The following is a 16,234-nucleotide window of genomic DNA, read 5'->3' as shown; positions in this document are numbered from 1 at the left end:
TCCATCTTTCCTCCACTCCCCGCCGCGCTTCCACGCCTTGGCTTGGCTGGCCCCGTCCCTCTCCACAGCTGCGCTTTATTCGCTTTATTTCCCGAGGCACCTGGGAAGCGTACGTGAGGCTTCGACGCCTGGAAAGCCCAGCGAGGGAGACACACCTGAGGGAGCTGCGCTGGGGAAGGGGGGCAGCAGCTCTGCCCTCAGCGGGGCCGGCGGGAGGGCGGCCATCGGCTGCGGGTCCTGTCAGCGGGGAGCGGCGGGGGGGGGTCCCGCAGCCCTGAGGGGACACGGGGGGGGGTTCCGTGAGGGGGGAGACGATGGGTGCGGGCAGCGCGGTGTCCTCCACGCTCACAAGGAAAAAAAAAAAAAACAACCCAAAAACTAAAAGAGAAGGGGGAGAAAAATGAATAAAAAAGCACCTAAAACGCTGATACCCGCCCGCTCCAGCCCCGCACCTGCCGCGGCCGCCCGTCCCCGCTCCCCCCCCCCCCTCAGCAGGCGGGGCCGCTCCCCCCGCCGCGGGCTGGCAGCAACCTGTTGGTCCCCCCCCCCCCGGGCCCGGCGGCGAACCCGCTGCCAAAGGCGGAGCAGCGGCGGGGCAGGGCCGCCCCCGCCCCCGGCAGCGGGGCCCGGCGGGGCCGGCGGGCAGCGCGGGGCCGGGGCGCTCGCACAAGATGGCGGTGGGGCGGCGGGAGGGCGCGCTGCTCCCCTCTTAGATGCGGCCGCGGCGGCCCCTGCTCCCGGCGCCCGGCGGGGCTTACATGGCGCTGGAGGACCTGCTTTGTCTCTGCTTCTCCGCCCTCGCCGTGCTGGCCGTGCAAGGTGGGTGAGGAACGGGGCGGGGGGGGGTGTCGGTACCCCCGAGCCCACGGGCGGTCGCGGTCACGCGTGGGGCCGCGGCGACACCTGCCCTGAGGGGATGCGCTCCCTGGCCAGGACCCTCGTTTCCCTCAGCAGCCATTCTCTCCCCCCTCAGCGGCCATTCCCCCCCTCAGTCGTCCTCTCCCCCCCCAGTCGCCCTCTCCCCCCTCAGCGGCCATTCCCCCCCCTCAGTCGCCCTCTCCCCCCTCAGCGGCCATTCCCCGCTCCCCAGTCGCCCTCTCCCCCCTCATTAGCTGATTCCCCCATGGCCATTTTTCACCCCCCTCATCCCCTCCTCTCCCCCGACCGCTTTTTATCCCCCAGAGTTGGGCGACGGCCACGCTGGTGGCCCCAAACCCCCGTCTGGACGGTGCCTGCCGTGGGGTCACCTTTTGGGGGTGGCAGCGGGGGTCCCCCACCGGGAGCTCCCCTCAGAGGGCCGGGCAGAGGGGAGCGGGGCAGCAGCGGTGACCCCCAGACCCCCGCCTTGCCAGCGGCGGGTTCCCTCAGGAAGGGCCGGGGCCGAAGCGCTGGTCCGGCATGGAGCAGGCCCAGGTGTCTGGCAGGGCCATGGCGGGGACCCTCGCCCTGCTGCCCGCAGCAGCTGGGTGGGCAGATGTCCCTGCGGTCAAGGGGAGCGACCCAGGAGTAGCCATGCTCCTCGCTCCCGTGTTTTGCAACGGTTACGCAAAGGGCTCCGTGTCGGGCACACGTACGGCTTTCCGCCGTCGAAGTTGGCGTCAAGGGCTGTCGGGGCCGCGGACCGTGGGGTGCGTGGGCTTTCGTCTGCATTGCCGAGGAGGGGTTGGGAAGGTACCGGCTGGCGGAGCCACACTGAAAAATGCCAGCTCTGTGTGCGTGTCCTGGAGATGCTCTTGCTCAAAAGAGCCTCTTAAACTGGGTTTGTGGGGGAGAAGCCCTCCCTGTGTCTTCGTATGTTTTTAGTCCTCTTGATACATTCAGGTTCGGCAGAACAGCGCAAAGGATGTTTAGTTTTTATCGCTTTGAAAATCGCCTTCTGGGGGAGAATATGGTGTGGTGGATGGCTGCGGGGTTGTTTTTATTTCCTTTCTTTTTTTCAGAACGTTATGAGGTCCCGTAAGGGGTGGGTTATCATTTGGTATAGGTGCAGCGTGGCAGTGGCGGGGTGTAGAAGTGAGTAATGGTCCACGTACGTGGCCCGTTGTCACCAGCGCGTGTGGGTTTGTCTGGACAGACGGCAGCCTGTGACCCCACCAGCACAGGAGTGGGTAAGCTGGGGCGGGTGGGAGCTGCGTCTCCTGCGTGTTTGAGCAAACAGCTGAGTGGATCCTGAGGCTTGCAATGGAGAGCAATGATTTACAAAAAGAAAAGAAATAAATAAAAAAAAAAGAAAAAGGTGGTTGGAGTGGATGTTGTTTTTCAAACCCCCTTCAACAAGAAAACTTAAAAGGCTTTGCGGTAATTTGCAGTTGTGACTTCTCCGCTTTTTTTGTGCGCCATTAGGCAAGTAGGGAGAATTGTTTCCGTTTGTTTTCTAACAACGGGCCGCGTATTGTGTGGAGGTAGCGAGTGCATCCGCGCCGTCTGTGGACGTGCCGCTTGGTACATGCGGATGTGCTTTCCAACAGGTGGGTTTGATTCTGAAAAGAAAAACATGGACTTGTTTCAATCTGAAATTAATTTGGCAGAGGGTTGAAATGGTTTGGGGGAAGTCTGCGTTTGATCCTGGAGCCTGCGTGTTTTGATCCAAAGTTCAAGCCTCGCTGCGTATGAAACGCTTAGGGAAGAAGTAGACTGGAAAACCTTCCCCCCTCTGTGGACTTGATGGAAGCCGTGCCAGTTTACGCTAGCTGGGGATGTGATCCAGTGTTTTGAAAGCCTTCTGCCGGTCTTACTTTGAGACTGTTTTTCCTGCGGTAGCAGGAAGGGGTTTAAGAGGAAAAAAACCAACCAGCCCCTCTTGGGTTGGCTCTGGCAAGGGGGTTGTGCCGGTTGCTTTCCGTGGGGCTCTCTACAGGGGATGTGCCGGTGGGAAGTGGGCTGAGCTTTCCTTCCAAGGGATCAGCTGAAACCTGTCTGGGTTTGTGTCATCTGGGTTTGTGGTTGAGTCCGCTTGCTGTAGAACAGATTTCCCTTTTCGACATCACCTAACTTTCATTCTGATTTATTTTACCCTTCCTGTCGCGTTCGTCTCGGCAGCGTAACCGCAGCCTGCTGCGTGCAGTTCGTGCCTGTGCCTGGGGAAGTCAGTGCTGCCGTTGTTCAGGCGTTTCTCTTCTGGTGTGTGAGGCTGAAGGAGAAACCTCTCAGGCCCAGTTCTGTTCTTGTTTTCCCTAGCTTTTTGCTTCTCTTTTTCTTGTGCCATCTCCTTTCACTACCTCGAAGTCCAAAGTGAAGCAGAAGCTGCCGATTTTCTGATTTCTCCCCCCTTTCCGCAGCAGACTTTCTCCTGGCAGCTGTAGCAAGTCTGATCCGCCGCAGGGGGCCCCAGGCGTGGTGGCTGAATCGCTGATGGTACGCGAGCCGCTTCGGAGGGGCCCAAGTAATAATTTAAAAAGAAAATGTTTGGCAACCTGCCTTTCCCTGGGGAAGAAGGGAGACGATTCTCCCTGTGTGTGTACTCGCAGCCCAATTTGGAGCTAGAAGCAGCTTCTGTGGTGCGGCACGGGTCTCTCTGCATTGGGGGCACCGGAGCGGTCCGCATTCGGGAGCTGCTGGGTGGGCTGGGTGTTGCTGTGGCATACGGGACATCTTGCTTGAGTGCCTGCTGTGGTCCTGGGCCAGTTGCTTCGTCTGCTCTGGTGTTCTCAGGGCCCATCTTCAGGCAAAAGCAGAGATGCCGCACACTTCTCTCCATCAAAAGTGTTGAGAGGGTAAAATCCATCAGTAAGTATTCAGCACGTATAGATCATCATCGCTATAGTGTAAAATTATCCCGAGGGCAGGGTGCTGCGTTGTTCCGTGTTGGGTTACGAATTTGTGACTCCTGGTACCGTACTGCTTGCCGCGTGACTTGAGCTCCACCTCTCTTGGAGCTGCCCTCCCGAAGGCTGACTCTTCTCCTAGGGGAAAATCCAGGTGCTGGTGAACCAGTTTGGGCATTTGCAGCGTAAGAGATGCTGCTTGCACGATTTACACGCTCCCCTCCTGTTTAAATGGCTGTCTGGCCATTAAGCCGAGTCATGGTTATATAATTAAGATGGGAATTAATATTTAATCTGGTCGTAATTTGTTGCTGGAATCCATCCCAAATGTATCTCTGCATGAGGTGAGTGGGTACCTGAGGGAAAACCGAGGCCAGTGTTACGCGTAGGGGCTTTTCTGCATGGACACTGAGAATTGTAGGCCTGCCTTGGGTGGCGGCAAAAACCCAAACCTTTACAAACCCGAAGCGATCATAGTCATTTTGTTATCTGTAGGAAGCAAATGTTTGCTTTATAGTCAGCTGTAATACTAGAGGGGATATGGTAAATCCTTGTTATCAGTGTTTGCCAAGTGCATGTTGGGCCAAAATCAACTCTGGTGCAATTTCATTGCTTTCTGGAGAAGAACTGGATCCGCTCGTCTACAGTATTTTTAGCCTGGTTTTCTAAGAAAGAGGCTTGTGCAGATGTGCTATCTGGTTGTCTGTCCATTTCCTTTTCCTTTTCCAAATAATTCGGGGAGCTGCTGGTCAGTCATGGCCACTGTGGGTATGGAGAATTCAGAGTTTTTGAAAATAAGCAATCAAGCAGAGGGGAGAGACAGCTTCTGCGTGGCCTGAAGGAGAGGCACTGGAAAACCCACCTACGGGAGGAACCTGAAGGGCTTCACCTGCAGGAAGAGCTTTGAACTGAGCTTGCACCTTGTTCAGGTAGGACAGGGTCATCCAGCCACAGGACAGAAGCTGCAGGAAATCAGAATCTCAAATCCTTGTGTCCACTTGTTTATTTTGTTTTTGAAGTCTCTTATGCTTTAAAACATGCTCTTCTTTTATGGTTATGCCAGCATTCACGTCACAGGTAGATGTTTTGCTTTCCATTCTTACTGGGAAGGCATTTTCCAAGCATGGGACTTGGAGCTGCTGTGATGTTGACGCTTTCTGTTGTCTTTGTGTTGATCACTTGCCCTCTGTGCCTCAGTTTCCCGGTTTGTTCCAGCTGGGCAGAAGATGCTGTTGCACACTGTAAACACAGGAAGAACACTGTCACTCTACCTTTCCTGCGTTTATTAAAATCCCATGAGTAAATGACCTCCAAGTGCTGCTTACACTTTTCTGACTTAATGGCTTCTTGGTGAGAGGATCCACAGTTGTTAAAACCAAATCTGCCACCTTCATAAAAAGCAGAGTGACACTGTGTTTTCATGAGCACTTCTAGAGACGCGAAACCCCACACCAGCCATGGAGGGAAGGACCGAAGAGCTCCTGCTGGTTTGTCTGACTTGCGCGGGTACGCAAAAGCCCTCCTTGAAACACCGCTGAATTTTCTTAATTCTGAAGAGTAACAGACCCTTTGTAGAGAGAAGAGCTGGCCCGTGTTTACTTCCAGGAAGGTAGTACCTGCTAGAGTCGCAGCTGCTGAGAAGAGAAATTCCCTGGGAGAACCCGAACGCTTGTCATCAGCCTTGTTCGAGCATATCTAACACTTTCCCGTTCGCAAATGTCAAGACACGTTGCTCGTGAGGGTGCATCTCCCTTGGGTGTGTTTCTGTTTGTGTCGCTGATGTCCTTTGGTGTCTCCGAGCAGGATCCTCTCCTGCTCTTAATCCATGGGATCCTGCTGTTATGGGCCTGCTTTATCTGAGAAGTCCAGCACATGTAGTGTGTTATCTCCATGGGTAATAAACCTACTCTGTGGTGGTTATGATAAGCAATTACTGTACTCCACTGAAACTTTTCATATCAGATGTTCTGAAATTATTTAAAAATCTGTGTCTGCATTTTAAAGGCAATTGCCTGTTACTGCCATGTTAAATTCAGCTGAGCTGTTGAATAACCTGGTTTATTCTATGCTTTCTTGTTTTTTAATGATTTAATTTTTCTTCAAGATCTCTCACGTGCATTTCTTGAGGACAGGTCGTTAATATTAAAGGTGTGTTAATGAAATGTGAGCATCCCCAGAGGTTGCGCTCAGCCCACATTGGTGGGAGAATTAAAATCTAGTGTGTGAAGCTGTTGCATTTGTGCTCAGCTTGCTGTGGCCCTTGCCTTTATTCTGACCGACTTCCCGGCTCTCATTTCCTGCTTGGGTCTTTGAACCGCATTCCGTTGGAGGTGGATGGCTTAGCACCTTGTTAAATGTAAGAATTTGGGAAATTAAACAGTTAAAACGGAACTCCAGAGAAAGGTGCTGGGATGGCGGAACTTGGAGCAGAGGTGGAGCAAACCTGGGCTGCAGAAGCGGTGCGAGGCTGGCAGCAGGTTGGAGGGATGGGAGAAGGTCCTGCTCCAGGTTTTGCTGTCTGTCCTGGGAAATGTGCATCCTTGATGGTTTCTAAATTGACTGGCGATGATGATCACGTTAATTGGTGTGACCAAAAAGGTCATTACTTAGTGGGATGGATTTCCTGTGCTGTGTTGTGGGAATATACCAAAAGTTTTGGCAAAACCTGGCTGTATCCGCATGCAGGGCTTTGGTAAATCTTCTGTTTCAGAAGCACTTAATGCAAGACTGTCCTCTCTGTGCCTCTCGGCTGGCTAGTTGGATCCGATTTGCAGAATGGGTGCATGTGTTTTCCAGACAAAAGTGGAATTGTGCCTGATACCAAAAGAAAACTAGCCAAGTGTTTGCTTTTTTGTTGTTGTTCACTTGTTATTGAAAAGAAGAAGGCTTTTATGTTCCTTTGGAACTCTCCATCCTTTTTTTGTCTCTCTTTTTGGACGTGGTCTAGTGAGAAGCTCCCGTGTGCTCCTTGTAGTGCTGATGTGATGTGCTGTTGTCTCTCTGGAGCCATCAGCGCTGATTTAGAAGGATGACGTGCATAGTCCTCTGAATCATGTGGACCCAGACGGACTGGGCTCGATGAGGCCCATTTCTGTGCCCTGTCTGTCCTGCTCGCCGATTTGACTTCTGGAGAAGCCTCAAGCAAGCTCGTGAGAAGGATACACAGAGCTTTTTATGACCAGAAAAGAGAAGGATCAGGGAGGGCAGAGAATCAGCAGATGTTCAGGCTGATGTGCAGGGGGTTTAGCCTGTGGTCTTGGGGTGGGAGCTGTCACTGTATGGGAGATAAGGCTTGTGCACGAGGTACTGGGGCTCATGTGAGCTTATCTGCAGTGGTGGGGCAAGAAGTGTGGCATGGGGCAGCGGATCTGGGGCTGCCAGCTTGGCTCCATTATTTCCTGCTTGATAGGTATTTTCCTTCACGGCAGAAGCTCGAGCAGCTCTGCTGTTGGAGAATTCAGGTTGTTGTCGGAGGGCAGTTATATGCTCCACAGGTTTGTGCGCGCTTGCGAAGGCACTGTGCGTTGTTGCGTAGCAAGACATCTTGGCAAGATACGTGCAGAAGATAAAAGGGGAGAAAGAAACCCAGCATCTGATCCAATACCAGCTCCTTTGCTGGGTTGGTAAAAATTGTTTGGATCCTCCTTCTCGAGAATGATTTTGTAAACATAATGCTGCCTATTAGCCATGTAAATTACTGTCATTGGTGGCAATTGTTGTGCTGGAAAGATAAGTGTCTCAAAACTCTGGTTTGATTTACCCCCCCTGCCCCCCCCGGCTTGCTAACCAGTTGTTTATATCAGCGCTGATTGCGGCTTTTGTCAGAGAAATAAAAATAGTGATCAAAATTATTTAGCTCTGTTTTTGCTAGGTCATAGTAAATGCAACTTTTCTTTCTTTTCCTTTGTACTCTTTTCGCTGTACTGAAAACAAGGCGAACCTTTCCTCGAGGAGATGAGCCGTACGTTCCCGAAGTCGAATGCCATCCTCTTGAAGAGGGTCCTTAGGAGCAGGCTTCATATCTGGAGGCTTTCCTCAAGAGCCTGTCTGTTGAAAACCTGGCTAGCAGCATTACCTCAAGTACTATTGTGGGATTTTCTTTACGTGCAAAGTGGGGAGAGAAGGAAGTTTCTCCCAGCTGCTGGCAGAGAATAGCTTCCCATTTACTTAGCGCTTGTGGCTGCTGCCAGCGTCTGCTGTTTAGCAGCAGAGGGAGTTAAGTGCGGGGTGAAAGGCTTCACTAACACTTCAGCAACCAGGCACGAGGCTGAGCTGTCAAATAATTCTTCTCGCTCTTTGTTTTTTATACCAGTCAAGGCGCTTGGGTAGTTTTGTGGGTTTAAGGCTAGCGAGGTTGCGCTGCCTTCATGTGTACTGCGGGAAGCTGAGGATGTTTCTCGTTTCAGGATTAATGGTTGTGCTTAGACAAGAGCATCTCTGAAAGAGCAGCACCCACTTTGGACTTAAAAATGTCTTGTGGGTGCTTGTCTGTCACAGCCCCTCGATCAGCTGGTTTGATGACCTCACTCAGTAGTGTGCACCGTTCAGTCTGAGTTTACCTACCTGTGGTTTACAGGTGTAGATGAAGACAGGCATTGGTATGAAAAGCCTCCCTGTGAGTATGTGTACACTGGTCAAATGTCCTGGTAACCTGCTCTTTACTAAGCTGAATACATGCAGGTCCTTGAGTCTTTCACCCGCTTTCCATCCCTTAATCTCAGCCTGCTGTAGCTAACACTAGTGTAAAAGCCCTGCTTTTCTCAGCAGTTAGATGTTTGCTCAGCAGAGGAGATTTCGTAGCTGCTTCGATCCAGTGCCTGACTTTTCGATCTGGACCCTGCGAGTCCCTGGGGGCACCTGTTCCCCCGCAGCTCGGCACAGAGCTGCCCTTTGGCTCGGGCAGCCGGCGCTGGATGCGGCTTCCCAGGTGTGATGGATTGGAGCCAAGCAGAGGGAAAAGCAAAGAGACCTTCAGCTCCGAGAGAGTCTCTTTGGAGAGCAGCCGAGCTGTTGCCGAGGCAGATTTCAGGTGTTGCAGCAGGATGCTCACACGTAGGAAACCAGAGGAAGAATCAGGATGGGGCACGTGTGCTCAGCTTCCATGTAGCTTGTAAAGAGAAAGGCTGCCATATAATCTGGAATCACACTGTGTAGTTACACTCGTGTAGAAAAATACTGTCTTGGTCTTACAGCAGCTTTCATCAAAGAACATCTCGGCCATGTCCTCCATCAGCACTTCAAGTACAGGTGGAGCGTATGGAGCTTTGCCCTCTCCCGCTCATAAAAATGCCTCTGCCTTTTCCATGTCGCCTACACAATGTGAGTTTTATTTTCACGTGTAAATGTCTCCAGCCTCTGCCCAGCTGTGTCCATGAAGCAGTGAGTCTGCAGAAGTAGGAAACCAATAGTAGGACCTCTTGGGCTTTAGGGTGGAGATGTCTCGTTCCCTGCTGCATGACACGCTTTAGAGTGGCTTCAGGCAACCCTCTGTCTGCGTGGTAGTTTTTAATTTGTAAAATGAGGTATTAAAATTCCTCTCTGAGGGACTGCCCATAAATACGTTCGGGGTGGAGGTGTCCAGACGCTGCGGGACAGAGCGCGGCAGGCGTGTGCTCCAGACGCAGAGGCCTGCAGAGCTGGGGGAACAGGAGCTCTACGAACTGCATCCGTGGCTGTGCAGACATGGTTGTGCCTACCTGTCCGTGGTGCCTCAGCACTGGATGTGTGCGGGTACAGCGTGAATATGGAGAGGTGGACCTGGTATGCACAGGCCTGTAAATGAAAATTCCCGATTACTTGTTTACATATTTTAAAGTTTGTGGGTTTAAAAAAATGCTGCCCTCGTAGGGAATATTTTCTTCTCACCAGAAACTTGTTAGACTGGAAATTTCACAGTATTAATTTTTATGGCATTTCCTAAGCTGAACTAATTGTGTATTTTGGAAAGGAGAAGACAAGGGTGTGGATGTGTGTTTTTTATGTAGATTTCATTAAAAATGTGACATGGATTATCCTGCTAGCTATCTCAGCGATGTGAAGGTCTCTGCTGGAAAATGCAAGTGATTATAGGCTGGTGACTAACAAATAATCCTTGGCTAATACGAGGTGGACTCAATTAATGTTAATCCGTGCTCAGCAGTAGTAAAAGTTGGATAAAGCCAAGGAGATTTTGCAAGGCTGTTAGTGACCTGAACGTGAGGATGATCACACAGCATTCCCTAAAATGAAAGCGGTTCCTTGGAAGACGCATCATTCTCATCATTTCCTTCTTACACTAGAGAAGGAGCTATTGAAAATGGCCCAAAATTGACTGGTTATGAAGATGAGGATTTCTCCTGTGCTGATGTTATGTGCTGAGGCACGCAGGAACTCATTAAAAGAGGAGCAGCAGTGATTAGTCTAGATTAATGGAAATAAATCTGTTTTTACTAACAAATGAGGTTGTGTTCCTCGGTCCAGAGCAGCCACCATCTATTGTGCTCATCTCGCAGTCTGATGCACAGAGGCAAAACCTCTCCTCACCGTGGAAAAAAAAGGATGATTGGGGCGTTTTTGCTGAAATCTCAGTGCAAGTCTGGGTGTTGTTTTCAGATGTGTTCTGGTGAAAGAAGCAGAAGCCCAGAGACAGCAGGGAGAAGCGTCACATCTGAGCCCGGACCCTGTTGATAGAGGCGGGCCCCAGGGTGGTGTGAGGGTCCCCACAGGCATGCTGCTGCTCGGATACTGTAGTGTTGAAAGCGTGTCCTTCACCGTTTGGAAGCAGACCCAGTCCTTTTACTGCTTTGTCCTGAAACTGTCAGGTTTCAGCTGGCTACGGCTTTGGAAAAAGGAAAGATTTATGTGCTCTGAAGAGAAACTTGCACTGACAGTGGGTAAATGTACTGTAGATGTTGGAAAGTTAAACAACCAAGTAGGAGTGAGGGATTTTGGAACATAGGCTATGAAATATATTTTCCTCCTGTTGCTGTGATAGAAGTAAATTTGAACTTGGAAATGGGAAGGCAAATTCCCACCTGTTCTGACCCTCAGTTCTAACCATCTGCAGAAGGTGGTACTGCTCCTTGCTTTCTATGGATCTGGGCATTATCTTGCTGTTTCTCCTAATGCGATCCCTGAGCTGCAAGAGCTCACTTTACACTCTCAGTGGGTAACTGAGTTTCCATATCACAATCAAATACAGTCTTTTAAAACTGGTCTAGGTGAGAAATTATGCCAAGAGGATGCAAAGTCCTGAGATGGCCGAGTTCTTGATTAAGAGCGTTGCATTATCTGTCTGTGGGTACTCCTTTGACTTAACAGTTTAGCATCTCCTGTTTTGTTATTTTCAGTGTCTCCTTCTCAAACCTACCCTATTATCTGCTGTTGTCCAAGTAAGGCTGGCTGGCTAGCTGTGTTGATAACGTACTTTTGTGAGTTAAGTGATAACAAAAAGGAGCAGAGAGTGGCTAGATAAAGCGAGGGGTAGTCCACACCCGTGGAGGGAGCCGGTGTCAGACGCTGCAGCCAGGCAGTGAGGCACAGATGGGTTTTGTGACTTCCCGGATGGTGACAAAGCTGCGCCTGGACAGAGTCTGGTGCTTTGTCTGGACTGCCCACGCTGTCTGTTCTCTGCAAAATTAACTCCTGCTCTAAGCCCCCTTCACCTTTCTCTTCTGTTCCCATGCTGCGTGGGTGGTGTGTGCACTCCGCTGTCCTTGTGTCCTCCCAGAGAGGTGAAACCTCTCTTGGGGGGGATGCAGGCTTGAAGCAACAGTCATCTGCAGTGAGCTATTTAAACATACTTTCCCATTAGTGTTCTTTGTTGCTGTTCTGAATTGTCTTCTCTTCCCCTGTATGCTGGCTCATTATTTCTCATTAATTCATGTTTTGTGCAATTACCTGGGAAATGCAGGAGAGCTGGCAGGAGTTTGATGAGCCTGACTTCTCTTCTCGGGGGTAGGTGACTTTGTACCGATACAGCATGTGAGAGTTGGTTCCTGATCTCCTTCGAGCGGCAAGTCGCACACCCAGGCCTCGCTGCTGGGGCTCTGCAGGCCGGGCTGGCTGTTTTGCTGGGAGCTGGAAAGCACAAGGGGCAGAGAGAGGGGCTGTACGCACAGGTTTCTTTGGGTGCTTGGTCGGCCTGAAACCAGAGCCATTCTTGACATCTTGTGTCTGTCCTGTATTACGGCAGTTTACACCCTGTCCTGAAGAGATACTCTAGACTTGAACCCCAGCCTATCAAGAAAATGAGAGCAAACCAGGCAGTCGCTTTGCTTAGCTTTAAAAAGCAAAAATGTACAGTGTATAGTTTTTAAGTACATGCTAGGGGATTTTATTTGTTGTGAAAGCTTTCAGCTCAGTCTGAGGAGCGCATGTGTCTTGGGATGCGTGTCAGAGCAGCGTCACCCCTGCAGAAGGGTTCTTTGCCCTTTTTCTTTGCAGGCAGCATTTCAGGTAGGAACAGAGATGTGATCTGGTCCCTTTTTGCAAGGAGGAAGCCAGCACACAGCAAGATAAAAGGCCTGTCACTGATGAAAACATCACAGTTTCTCTGCTTGTAGCTTGTGTTATACTGGCAAATATGCTGTGCCGCTGGTTCCTCTGTACGAATGCTCCTCTTTTTAAGGGTTGTATTCGTACATGAACTTCCCAGCTGTGAGGAGGGACCTCTTGATGGAAGCTAGACTAAGCTGTTTGACAGTGGCTTCACAGTTAGAGTTCAGGCTGTTGGTGGAGAATGGGCTTTACCTGCTCTCCTGCTTCCTTTCTTATTTTCAGGCGAACTGCAGAATCTCATTACCAACGGCAGTGGCAGGGCTTTGAAGATTTCTGGCTTAATTATCTTATTTGTGCGGCAAGTAGCAGTGAAATCCGTGTGCAGTCAGGGAGACTTAGCTATTGTGCCAGCTGTAGAGAGGTGGGAGAAAAAGGCCTCGTGACGGGGCTGGTGCGGAGAGTTTGCTTCTGACGGCGCAGGCTGGCTCCGGCTGCTGGCACACTCCTGGCTGTACAGGTGCTGCGGAATTCCCTGCAAGGCCTGCATGGGGTGAGTGAGGTGCAAGTGAGAAGCTGCCGTGTTCCGGACTCCGTCCAGGGCCCTGCAAATGGCTTTTTTGGGTCATGCCTGTGAAGGTCCTGCTTGCAATGTTGAGTTCATTCTTTGTCAGGACTGTAAAAGCAGATTAAGGTTATCTAGAATCTGCCATTTTGCTAAACGTCATCTGCTGTCCCTGGGGAGGGTTCAGGCCTGTGTCCTGTGTATGTGACTCTCTAATGGCTTCCTTGGCAGGAAGTTTTAGGTACCTTCACATAATTACCAACAGTCTTACGTATGGAGGGGTTTGGCAAACTGGATTTTTCCCTCTTTTACTATTCATCTCACTTCTAACAGGAGAGAGATGCAGAGTATGACTGTAACCTTGAGAAAGGTGGTGACAGAAGGAACTGTGTTGGGGCAGTGTTCCATGGAGCACACCAAGGGCTCACAAACTCTGTTAGCGTGGCCAGATACCGTCTCTGGAAGTAACAGCTGGAGAGGGCACAGCTTTGTCACACGCTGCTGATGGGTTGTGACAAGAGATGGTCAGAGATGCCCAGGAAGGGAAGAGGAGGTGTTTGCTTAGGGTGCGTGAAGCAATTTCACAAACTAACTTAAGGAGCAAAACCAGGATGGATGCTCCCAGAAGAACGCGACTGTAGCCTCTTTTCTGGGACCTGTGGCAAGACCCTGGAGCTGCAGAGGTGGGCAGCTCCACCTTCACTTTGGATGTAGACATGTCTCTTCTGTGTTGAGGTGGGCCAGAGCGAGGTGCCAGGGGGGACCAAGCTGTGTCTTGCCTGGGGGCTTTCCCTCTGACTTGGGTAGAAAATGCCGTGTGCTTTGCAGCAGTCTTCCATGAACATGGGTGCCTGGTTGCTGCCACAGAGATGCATCCCGTTATCCCTCTCTCTATGGAGAGGCTGTTTGGTTGTTAGATAGTTTTGCATGCTATGACTTGCAATTACAAAGGTGGTGGGTCAAACGTAGCAAGTTTCAGTGGCGTAGGTGCGAGGGCTGTGACAGAGCCATGTGTTTGCACATCATTTCCAAGACTGACAGAGACATATCTCTGTATTTATGCTTGGATACAAGGAATCTTCTGCTATTTGAATGAAACAGGGGTCAGAATATTACTAACTCTAGCTATTCCCATCCTGAAGCATTAGCAAAGTGTTGCCACATCTCTTGTGTAAACAAGGAGCTTCTGAGGCAGATATGGTCTAAGTAACACTAAACTGCCTGTAGCAAGAAGGCAAGGAGAGGAGTGCAGTAATATTTGATGCCTTGATCATCAGTTGAAGGCGGAGGGGTGAGAAAGATCTTTAACGATTAAGATCTTCGATCTTTAAGATGATGAAAAATTCAGAAACCTTAGAATGTACTCCATGCTGGCACAATTTCTTGGTTCTCCTTTGGGTCAGTATCTCTGCTGCCCGTAACTTATGGGAACAGGCATGACCACAGCTGGAAAGCATTGAGGGTAGGAGCTTGTTTCGCAGATGCTACAGGTGACTGGTCACTGGGGAGTTTGTAAGACCTGTTTCTCTGGCCTTACGTCTTAGCTGTTGTTGTATGGGTTCAGAGACATCTTCCAGGTTTATGTGCAACTGTGACTGGGTGGAAGGCAATGGATCAGGTCCTCTGGCAAGCTCCCCTGGCACAACAGCTCGGCAAAAAAATGCCGCTTCCCCCTTGCGTGGCTTGAGGGATCTGAGTGAGCCCTCCCTGTGCTGCTTTGGAAGTGAAGCCAACCAGTCTCTACAAGGCTATTGCTTACTCCTGATAACGCTGACTGTGGCTTGCTGCATGTGCTGAGTAAAACGAGTGTGCAAAGTCAAGTAATCCTCGTATATCTTGAGTAGTGCTTTCCCTTTCAGTGGTTCCATATAGCAGCTGGGAGAAAGTTGGTTTGGAAAACAAAGCTGTTGGGAACTGTTTGTTTAGACACAAGGCAAAAGGAAAGTGGAAAACATAATCTGTCTGTTCCTCGCAGCCTCCCACCTTCTTTTTGTTTAAAATGTCCACATGCCATTTACTTTCAGTAAACAAAAGATGTTTCTTATAAGCTGGTGTTTACTAGCAGGGGAATGTGATTTATTAGAGAACAGAAATCCCTGCTGATGCTTATGTTTTCAAACTGGAGCAGGAGTTCATAATTTTATAGACCTTTCAAGAATAGATTTCCTAAAGTAAACAGTGAGGAACTGTTAAATTATAGCCACGTAAAACAACAGTATAATAGTGCAATTGCTCAGTGCTAATAGCTTTATTATTCTGTAACAAATAGGAGTGGTTTGGGCTGGTGGGAGATAACATGCCCTTCCTGAGATTCAGAAGAGAAGCCAATTTTAGATTTGTGGGCAACTTCTTTTCCTTCTAATGAAGGAGATAAGGACTGTATGGGTTTTCTCTGACTCCAGCTTTCTTCCAGGATGACATGGGGAGGAGCAGCTTCCAGAAAAGCAACGTGCGGTTTCTCTCTGCAGGCTGAGAGCCACCAGAGTCTCATGCTGCCCCTTGGTGCTAGGCAGGGTCTTGGCTCCCCCCGCATTTGATTGGGGTGTCTCTGTGACCTGTTTGCCCTTTGGAGGGAATAGGAGAGCGATGCAGATCCCCCCTCCCCCAGAATGACAGGTGGTGGGGGCTGTGTTGGTACCTCGCCGTAACCCTGTCTGAGCTCTGGAGCCCTACAGGACTCCCAGGCAGTCGGAGCCCGGTGTTCAACCCAGGGGCTTCGGGACTGAGCTGCTGTGAGGGCTGCTGAATTCTTCAAATCGCTGGACATGGGCAGCAATGACCTCGGAGTGCCTGGCACTGATATCTCTGGATCCTTTTGAGACCCAGGTTTGTACCCCGTTTGCCCGTTGCTTTCCACAGCTGCTTACGTGGAGTTTAAGCAAGTTGAGGTGCCAGATGCCTCGTCTTGCCTCTGTCTCCGTGTGTCTGTCACCTCCAGGTGCTGGTGGCTCGGTGTTGTGCTGACCTGGCTGTGAATGAAGCTGACAATAGCGGCTGTTTGAGGAGGGCCCGTGCTTCCTTGTGCAGCTCTGCCAGCTGTTACCTCCTTGGCTGTGCCAGGTCACTGCAGGTAATGAGAGGCACAAGAGTACGGGTGGTCTCAGCTTGAGCTCCTGCTTCCTCCAGTCTTGCAGTTTGCATGGGTCTGAGGGTGCCTGGGTGGGATCTCCAGCAGATGCGTGCACGGTGCCCTGGTCCTCTTCCAGCCTGAAGTCATTGAGTGACCGCTGCCGAGACACTTGGGGCGAACAGGACCGATCTCCTGTGTTTCTTGGTTTCTTTCTTCTGGTTAGCAACTTTTACATGATACATTGGGCTTATTTCTGGCTGCCTTACACGTATGCACGCTGTGCCAGCTTAGTTGGGCTCTGGGAAGAAATTGTGATTGCAGAGAGAGCTGTGGCTTGTAGTGAAATAGCTTGGCAGTGAC

General features: G+C 50.7%; 1 protein-coding gene across 2 annotated transcripts in view; it reads left to right on the top strand.

Annotated features, from left to right (window-relative positions):
- The first annotated feature begins 664 nt into the window (after positions 1-664).
- The window catches only part of IGDCC4 (immunoglobulin superfamily DCC subclass member 4), a 100,332-nt gene continuing 84,762 nt past the window's right edge, over positions 665-16,234 (top strand). For both annotated transcript variants that reach the window (XM_075431571.1, XM_075431570.1), the window contains exon 1: positions 665-819. In XM_075431571.1, coding sequence (XP_075287686.1) covers positions 714-819 — 106 coding nt within the window. In that variant the 5' untranslated portion in view covers positions 665-713. The remainder of the gene's footprint in view (positions 820-16,234) is intronic.

The sequence above is a fragment of the Opisthocomus hoazin genome, chromosome 10, assembly GCF_030867145.1.
Source record: "Opisthocomus hoazin isolate bOpiHoa1 chromosome 10, bOpiHoa1.hap1, whole genome shotgun sequence".
In the NCBI taxonomy this organism is placed as follows: domain Eukaryota; kingdom Metazoa; phylum Chordata; class Aves; order Opisthocomiformes; family Opisthocomidae; genus Opisthocomus; species Opisthocomus hoazin.
This window is presented reverse-complemented; position numbering and strand designations above follow the sequence as displayed.